We start from the raw sequence: 9743 nt of genomic DNA, 5'->3' as shown, positions 1-9743 counted from the left end.
ACAGGAGGGAAAACAAAACAGAGTCAAAAACCAACAAAAGACAAATGAAAGAGCAAATGTAAAAGAATTAAAGAATTGTGAGCTAAACTTACCGAACGAATAATACGTAAAAGTGTAGTAAAATTATCCCTGTCAGTGTTGTCATATTAATTATGATTTATTTTCTTTTGCATTAATGTACATGTTGTAATTAACTCCTGTAGATGATGAGGATGGAGCTTTTATAGATAGGGTTGGGTAGTTTAATCGTTAAAAATGCATTGTTGTCATATGTTTGTATTGTCACTGTTTTCTGAGAACCACATAACTCTAAAAAGCATTATCGTCAGAAAAATGTTCATTCAAAATCACAGAATGATTTGGAAAATCATAATCTGAAAAGTAACAAGTAACTGAAGGTAGTGGTGTAAAAAAGTAGCACTATCTGCCTATGAAATATAGTGGAGTAGAAATCTGAAGTATACATCATAAAATGGACATATTCACACAAAGTAAAAGTACCTCAGATTTGCACTTGAGCACAGTACTCGAGTAAATCTCCTGATCATCTGACAGGTGGAGCTTGGCAGGACCAGGTTGTGTGCTGAGCCTGACAGACAAGCCTCAGGGCCAAACAGCCCACTATTAATCCTCCGTCACTTGCTGACGTCATCTTCCGACTGGTGACTGCTGTTATCAAGATGGCGCTGCGGCCAGGATCAGGGGGAGGCAGCAGGTATTATAGCCCTTTTAAAATCAACTCTTAAGCCAGGCTGTAAACATTTTGAGAAATATGCGCCTCTGGGCGCCGGTTAGCAGCGCGTTAATCCCACAGGAGGGCCTCAGAGACGGCGGCGAAGGCTGGTGTTGTTGTCGAGGCAGGCTGATGAGATGAGATGGCTGGTTGTCAGGTGTCACAGCTAACGTGAGGTTACTGGGGAAGCTAACGGTAGCTAGCTAGCTGTTTGTGCTGCCTCTTCGTGTACAGAGTGGACCATAATAATGCGAAAAATGTACATAGTCGAAGAAATTTAACGTGTCATGTCGTCATCGTGTCTACAACTCATGGATACAATCAAAAAATATTTATTGAAGAGAAACGGCTCTGTTTTAGCATTGTTGGGAAAGAGCTAGCGTCTGTGCTGACAGGCCTTTGGGGGGTTGATATTGTTGATATTTGGCCTTATCAGCTCTGGCTTTCTGGCTAATTAATTGTCTGCCATGGGGTTATATAATGTCATGTTGGTGCACTGCTGAGTATTTAAGAAAATGAATCACATCGGAGCAGAAAATCTTACTAAAAGCTGGCAAATAAGTCAAGTTTTTCTCTTCCATTGCAACAGCTGCAGATGGGGTTGATCTCTTTTAACTCCTCCTCAGGTGGCAGACTGCTCTGCTTTATATTTGATTAATAATCATACACTGAATAACACAGTAAATCCTGTAACACATGCACATACCACATCTCTACCCAGTAAACAGTTGTACGTGTTTAGGAGGTTTACAGCTATCTTAATAGAACAGTATGGTGATGGTCTACACAGGAGATGAAAAGGCCGGACTCATGATTCTTTCATTAACTGAACTCGGGCAGCTTGAATAATGAATATGGTCTGGGTACAAGTATCTCGACTAACTAGATGATACTGATCTGACAGGTGAAACCAAAGCCCTTAAGACTTTAGATGAGTGTGGGCAGCAGCAGTAGGAAAAAGCAGATGTAACGTGACGACCCGGAAATAATTGTAGGTCTCTTTTATGCGCTCATCATTCTTCTGACATCTGAAAGAGCTATTGATGTGAGCTGTCATGTCTTAGTTTTCTTCTTTTTTCTTATTCTATGTCCACTTGATGCCAGTTGTAACATACTTCCACCATACCAGTCGTTTCCATGAAGGGAACTGAGTATTGGATAGTATTAGTGCAGTGTGTGTTTGGCTGCCTGACATGATAGGACAGCAATGATGAAGTAAAATGTGTCAGGAGTGCCAGCCTGGAAATCCAGGAGGTGGAGCAGTAGTGCAGCTTAAAAAAACTACCTGACAGTTGAAACCGCTTTTGTAAGTGTTGAATACAGTATATAATGATGCTAAGCTGTTTAGTCCAAGTTGCAGTGGCTTTTTATCCCCCGTGGTTACGGTGACAGAGATGCATAACATCAATCCTTTTAACGTATAACGGCTCCATGCAAGTTTCTCTGTCTGCAGCGAGCCATGTGATCACACCATATGTCAGACATTTGACTTCATCAGTGTCAGATGATGTCCTTGCCTGCCTGTCAAGAGTGTATTAATGCAGGGTGGTGTGTTTTGTAATTTGTGACATTCATGTTATATATTTTCTCCCTCACTGGTTTGGAGGACAAGAGTAATGCATTCAATGTAATTTACTTGATGGGAGCCAGAATTTAATTTAGGTCACAATGTTTATAGTGGGACTGAAACAATTGATTGTCTTCATCTTCATGATGATCATTGATCAGTTTTCTTATTGTCTTCATATTAATTGTTTAGTATATAAAGTATCACAAAAATGTGGAAAATGCTAATTGCTGACGCAAGTGGCAGGTTTAAGTTGCTTCTTTTGTTTAACCCACAGTCCAAAACCAAAATACTTTTGATTTACTTTAAGAAAGGATGAAGAAAAAGGCAAGATGTGACTTCCTTATATTTCTTTTCAAAGATACTCAATTTACAAAACATGACAAAACACTTAATTTTAGAAGCTGAAACCAGATAATCTTTTTCACATCTTTGAATAGATGATCAAAATATTTGAGAATCAAGCAGGAAATTGAATATGGTTCATTTCAGTTAATCAGCTGATCAAATGAGTCTGTTTTCTCAGTGATTTTATGTCTACTGTATATTCACTATAAGAGCAGATTTTGGACTATCCAGAACATTTTAGTTTTAGCTCCAGTGATGATGACATTGACTGAAACTCCTGACCCTGCTGTCTGCCTCACAGCATTCAAAACAGTTTGATGATAGCTGTTGGATGATTACAGGCTTTTTACAAGGCACTGGTCTGCCCTGGTCCACAGCTGGTATTACTGCTTATCTCCCTCTATATTAATCTGCCCAGCCATGACCTGTTATTTGCTGCAGGATGGTGGGCAGTGCTGCTGTGGTGTTTCTATAAAAGCTTTTTAAGCTGCAAATCTTACAGGGAGCAGATGTGAGAGTCCCTCCAAGTCAAGCATCATCACTGAAGATAACAGCCAGTTGTATTACATCAGTACTGTGTGAAGGGCAGCCTATTTTCTTAAGGTTAAATGTTTTTAGATAATGACTTGACAAAACAAATCTGATCATTTCTTCCTTCATATACACTCATCAAAATAACTGAATTTAAACATTAGAGATGACACTACAAAGTCTTTCAGATCATCTTGTATGTTATCAGAAAGCTTTATTGATTTACAAACAACAGGACACAGAAATTGACATCAAAAGGATGATCCAGAACAGATCTGGGCTAGGATGAGTAAACGGACAAACAACCACAGAACAGAGTATGGTTGCTCTGGTGATCAAAGCTTTATTTTGTGAGGGCATCACTGCACCCTCTTTCAAACTGTTGCCCCTTTTCTTTCTGTTTTTACATCTGCTATTAAGGCAATTAAAGCTGTTTTTTCCACTTGGGGGCAGCAGAAACAAGTTGTAAACACAGCACTGACTTATTATCACTTCCCAGCAAGCTGTCAGTATGCTACACACCTTTCAGACACAGAGCAACAATTGATTTTGTTTCCTCAATATTATTGTTTACTTTTAACTCAGTTTTGCTCTTGATGATGGGGGGAATTTTTTTTATTCTTGAATGCATTGTGATTCTCTCTTAAAATGATTATGTCTTGATGCAGAGGAGTCGATACCTGGCAATTTAATGTAGTAGTTCATATTCCAGGCCTGTGGGTAGGGCTTGAAATTCACCAAAAACGGAGAAGAAGAGATGGAGCATGCGCATAAAGCTTGCGCTCTGTATACAAACAGACAGTAGAAAGAGAAACTGAATTCAACAAGAAGAAGATGAAAATGGCTAGTCAGTTGTCCATAATCCTTTTTCGCTCAGCGTAGTGGCAGAGGAGCATAAGATTTTGCCTTAGTAACCCTAATAGGCTCAATATCTTCTGCGGCATGAACGCAAGCATGTAGTCCATCATTGTTGTTCTTGTTGTTATGAGACGGCGCAGGGTTAAGAGGTCGAAGGATAAAGGTCGAGGGGTAGGGCGGATTTGCTGTCCACAGGAGAATACAAGGGCGGCATTTTCAGATTTTTCCATCTTGACACCAGGTGCATTTTCAGGCACTGCATTTACTGGATCCATGTGGACGGTTGGCGAAAAACGATGCAAAACGTGCGTTTACAGACAAAAGCGTTTCCATGTGGATGGCCCCTAAATGTTTTGCAAGAAAACAAAACAACACCTTGAAAGACACCATAAACTCTGCAGAGTCTTGTAACAATTCAGTTCGACAGCTTCCTTCCTCATTACACAGTCATTTGATCCATTGTTAATCTTAAAATATTGAGCCCTGGTGTACGGTTTCCAAAACTCACACTGTACAAAAATACACATCCTCTTTATAATGATGAATTATCAACGCTTCCAAAAGTTAATTTGCATTTAGAAATCAAACTCAAGTCAACATTATTCCATGTTTGCCATGGGGAGTTGGTAATTGCATTGGTAAATGCTTTAAACTGTGTTACAATGAGTTCCCTGCCTCCCTTTAGTTAGCACAGTTGTGTTGGTGCTGAAGTTATCAGTATGATAATGTCACTCATCCACTGGATTTGTTAGAAGCTCAAATTTAGTTCAGAGTCAGTTGGGGAAGCAGAGACCCAGTTGGCTCTTTCTTCTGTTTGTTTCTGCATCATCAGTTCCAGCCTGAAAAACTGAGATGTAATAAGTTATTCGACAAATAGCTGAAGGCTTGTTTGGGTTGGCTCTGGTGATGAGAGACTTGGCCGACTTGTGGAGGCTCCCTCTGATTATTTCTTAAAGGCCCGTTTCTCAGCACAGACAGACCCAGTGACAGTGGGTCCAAGTCGTCTGTGGAAATTAAACCGCAGTAAGTTTGCTTCTTTTAGGCATAATGATAATGATCAGAAAATTCACCGTGAATCTAGTCTTTGGGAATTAGCTGAAACTATTTAAAGTTAGCAGAACAAAAGGCTCACTGTGAGGCTTTTTCTATACTTGCTGCTGACAGCAAACCGAGAATCAATGTTTCCTTTTACCTGCCAGATTTAGTGCTTATCGTGAAAGTGGCTTTTATTTACCTGGTGTTTGGGGAATGACGTCAATTGCATAACATACAGCATGAATTCAAAGCAGCCTATGATGAAAAAAACACATCAAGAACTGAACAAGTTGTTCTCAACTGGGTCAACAGATTTAGTGTATGTCACAACTATGAATAACAAATAAGGCTTTTGTTTACTTACTCTGAAATTCAGTGATTTTATTTCAGCTAAATGCAGTCATGCTTTCCTGTAGCTGTCTGACCCTTTTCTTTAATGTGTGTTGAGTGTGGGTGCAGTAAGTGGGGAATTGTGATCCAAATCCAAAGTAGAGCAATAAAGTGAATTTTAAAACTTGTTCTTGTTAGTAGGCGATCATGTAGAAGATAGCTTGATGAGTCTCATTCCCACGTTGTCATATCCTGATGCTTTGGGTTGGTGATGTTGTCTCTGTAAATTGTTTTTCAGCACATTAAACTAAGATAATTTTCAACCTGAATTTCTGCCATTTTGTCAGGACATTGAAATCTTGCAGGACGAGTTCACATACTAAAGTTACAGCTGCTAAGATAAAGTATTAGGCTATTATCTTTATGTTTCTTTACTGTAGCTTTTGTGTGAATCTCATAACCTTCATTTCTTCTTCTTGTTTTTCTTTCTCTTTAGTTTTATGTATCCTGTCGGAGGGGGTCTGGGACCGCCACAAGGTGAGTCAGTCCACAATCAACATTACAAGTCTTTTCCTCCCAAGGATTTACTTAAAATATGTATAACCAGTTTCATTATGAGAATTAGATCTGTTATAATATCAACTTCTGGTTTCATGATATACTGTCCCTGAAGTAATAGTGATAAACGCTATTATTGTCATATTAAGACCTTTATATGCCACTCATATTGTGATATGCCACTCAATTGTGATATAATTGCATAATAATGTAGATACACCTTACAAAGAATAACTAACTTTTGAATTGGAAAAATCTAGAAATGTAAACAATGTAATCATCCTGATGGGCCTACAGAAGCGGATTTTTATTTTCCCCTATTTTTTAAATTTATCAGATACTGATGATTTTGCTTTAAAATGAAATGTGACTCGCTGATTATCTGGCACACTACGTCTGTGTGTGTGGAATATAAAAACCTACAGATGTAATCCTTTGTCATGAACATTTCATGATGTTGCAACATGTTTAAACGTGATTTTTAATCTTTCAGACTAAATGCAACAAGATACTGAAAAAGTGGGTTCCAAACGTGTTGATTGTTAACTTTTCATAAATTTAGATTCACTAACTTTCACTGATCAGGCACAAATGCAGAACATGTTCAGCTGTTGTCGTACTGGGTTCTCTCATTAAAGATTAAGAATAGATGTCTATAAAACTCTAGCTAGATTGTTTCTACTTCGCTTCTCATTAGTGTTCCCTGTTAACAATTGGCTTGCCATTTAAGATCACTTGAAGTCATTAGTGGAAGTAAGTAGCAGCAAGGATCTGGCACATCGGAGCTCACACCTTTGTTAACCATGCCCAGAATGGTGCATTTCATGCCTCAGATATACTTTCATTTAGCTGTGTGTGTTTGTCATATTTAGGCTGTTGACTTTGCAGCAACACTCCTGATAAACCATCCACACACCATCGGGATAAGCGTCTCTCAGGGGTCATTACATGCTCCCATTAGCTGTGTCATTTTAGACAAAGTAGATTGTGTGCAGCCTCCTAAACAAGCCACTTATTCAGCCCTGTTGAGCCCTAACACGGTGAATCATCTGGAGGCTGCAGGAGGAGCTGGCTGCTCAGCTCTGGCTGTCAGCTCACACAGCATCTGTGAAAACAAACAGACACTTTTCCATTTTTTCTCCCCTCACTGCTTTTGTTTTGCTGCAAGCTGTCGCAGTAGTCACCAGAAAAACAGATTTGGTTGTTGCTGAGCCTGTGTCTTTTTCCAGCTGTCCAAGAAATTGATTTGTAATAGTGAATCGTGTCCAGACTCTGGAGGCTTTTTTTTCAGACTCCAGACTTGTATTAAGTTTTCTTCAGTGGACTTCAAATTGGGATTATTTTCATGCTTCAAACTGTAATTGTAATGCTCTATACTTTGTCATGTCATGTCTACAGTAAATCATAACATAATTTGTGTGTGTGTGTTTCTGCAGGCATGGTACCCATGCAGCAACAGCAGCAGCAGCAACAGCAGGGCTTCCCCATGGTTCCTGTCATGCAGCCGAACATGCAAGGCATGATGGGAATGAACTATGGGGGGCAGATGCCCCCAGGGGCCATGCCAATGCAGGTGAGATCTGCGATGGTTGTGTTGTATTTATGTGTCACTGTGATTCTTTGTTTGTCCATTTGTTTGTGTTTTTAGGTGAAATTGTCCTTTTTTGTCCTTTTTTTCATTTGTAGTATTTGTGTGGGCTTCCATTAATGAATGCATGATACTGAAACAGTACTATATTGATTTAACAGATTTCATTCAAGTGGAAGCCTGGGACCTCTTAACCATATTAGCTTTCCAATCAATCTTCTCGCAGACTGTTTTAAACATCAGGACATTAACAGGAATTTATCGCAGCCTGGTGATTTTTAAGTCCATTAACATCATTCTGAATTGCTTTACTGTCCCTTGGTATGAGCATTTAATATCCAGTGAAAAGGAGTATGACAGTAGGAATGCTAATGAGGTCTCTAAGCTGCTTTTTGTGTGTTGTTTGTGTCTGACAGGGTGGCATGGCTATCGGGATGCAGACCCCTGGGATGCAGTTCTTGGGTCAGCCACAGTTTATGGGTATGAGACCAGCTGGACCCCAGTACACTGCTGACATGCAGAAACAAATGGCAGAGGAGCACCAGTAAGACATCACGGTTCTTCTTTGTGTTTGTTTGTGTGGCGTCTGTGTGTAAGCTCGAACGCTCACATCATCATTTGTACATTTTATCCAGCTGAGTAACTCCACAGTAGATTTTTATAATAAACACAAAATGACTGGCAAACTCATCTCACAGCAATTAAACAAGTCAGAAATCTTTTTTTTATGTGTGATTAAAAAAACCTGAATATATATATATATATATATATATATATATATATATATATATATATATATATATATATATATATATATATATATATATATATATATATATATATATATATATAGTGGTTTAAAAGTGGCACAAGTGTTTTTGTTCTCAACCTTAAAACATTATTTTTGTCAAGAGGAAAATTAAACAATTACAGAGACTTGTTGGCACAACTGGCATAGTACAGGCCGAGCAAAAATGAAGAAGATGACGATGTACTAATTCCCTTCACAGAGATACTCTGTTTTTGCTTTGGTGCACCATCTTAAAATGCTGTGCAGCAATTAGTTGAGCTAAGCAAAGTGAAGCACGCTGTTATCATTTTCTACTGTATTATTTCTACAAACATTTATTCATAATTTAATATATTTTCATAAAGGAAAAAGTTTACAGCAAAAGCATACACACATGTGACCAAAGTAAATCTACATTGTAGTTATTAAACAAACCAGAGTCATGATTATTTTGTTAAGAGGACCCAATATTGGGAGACAAAAGGACCCACTGCTTTTGAAGAGCCTCCTTTTCACAATTTTTCTACTCCATTTATTTTTGAAATGGTGAAATTGCATACAGTTTTCCCCCTGTATTTTCCTAATGCACAGTCTGCCCTTGAAACCCTTCAGTTTTTCAGTTTTGGTCTTTTCACGTCTGTCTGTCTGTAGACAGAAAATTGCGTGTGCCACTGTCGTGCCCCGTTCCTAACCTGTTCAAGAATATTATTTACTCAGCTCTCGATATAATGTCTGTACTCGTCCTGCCCTTTAAGAAAACGTCTGGAGCAGCAGCAGAAGATGCTGGAGGAGGACAGGAAAAGAAGACAGTTTGAGGAGCAGAAGCAAAAGCTGAGGCTTCTCAGCAGTGTCAAACCCAAGGTGAGTTTCTCTACCCATCCTGTTCATTTTATCATTTTTCTGGCATGTTCAGCTCTCATCTGTGCTACCCTCTGGGCTCTGAACACTCTGCTGGTCCGTACTCAGACAGGAGAGAAGAGCCGTGATGACGCCTTGGAGGCAATCAAAGGCAACCTGGACGGCTTCAGCAGAGACGCAAAGATGCACCCCACTCCATCATCACAGACTAAGAAGCAAGGTAACTTCACCTCAGCGTCATTAGATGTAATCCCTGGGATTTTACTGTTGCGCCTCTCCATCAGCAGATCAGCTTTGTGTAGCTCCTTGCTGAGAATAATAGTGGGATCAGAGGCAGGTCAGGATGACGACGGCCCAGCTGGGAACAAAATGAGCCAAAACTGGGATTGTCTGTTTGAGTGCATAATATGCAACACACATTCTTAATCACATCACATCGTTTTTCACATCTGCTGCTTCATCTGGTCACCTGTCAGTATTGTCGTTATCACTAAGTATTGTCTGAATTTGTATGTGTTCACTACAGAACCTTTTTTTGAAACTTGCT

At 39.2% G+C, this 9743-nt stretch overlaps 1 protein-coding gene across 10 annotated transcripts in view; it reads left to right on the top strand.

The window, feature by feature from the left end:
* Positions 1-605: 605 nt before the first annotated feature.
* The window catches only part of synrg (synergin, gamma), an 81597-nt gene continuing 72459 nt past the window's right edge, over positions 606-9743 (top strand). For 8 of the 10 annotated variants that reach the window (XM_037122582.1, XM_037122574.1, XM_037122571.1 and 5 more), the window contains exons 1-6: positions 606-715; positions 5899-5939; positions 7397-7533; positions 7965-8092; positions 9094-9199; positions 9305-9416. In XM_037122582.1, the coding sequence (XP_036978477.1) occupies positions 681-715; positions 5899-5939; positions 7397-7533; positions 7965-8092; positions 9094-9199; positions 9305-9416 (559 nt within the window). In that variant the 5' untranslated portion in view covers positions 606-680. The remainder of the gene's footprint in view (positions 716-5898; positions 5940-7396; positions 7534-7964; positions 8093-9093; positions 9200-9304; positions 9417-9743) is intronic. The other 2 variants (XM_037122556.1, XM_037122560.1) reach the window with 1 other exon arrangement.

Source organism: Acanthopagrus latus, chromosome 2, assembly GCF_904848185.1.
Source record: "Acanthopagrus latus isolate v.2019 chromosome 2, fAcaLat1.1, whole genome shotgun sequence".
Taxonomy (NCBI): domain Eukaryota; kingdom Metazoa; phylum Chordata; class Actinopteri; order Spariformes; family Sparidae; genus Acanthopagrus; species Acanthopagrus latus.
The sequence above is the reverse complement of the archived record's forward strand: the minus strand, read 5'-3'. Positions and strand labels throughout refer to the sequence as shown.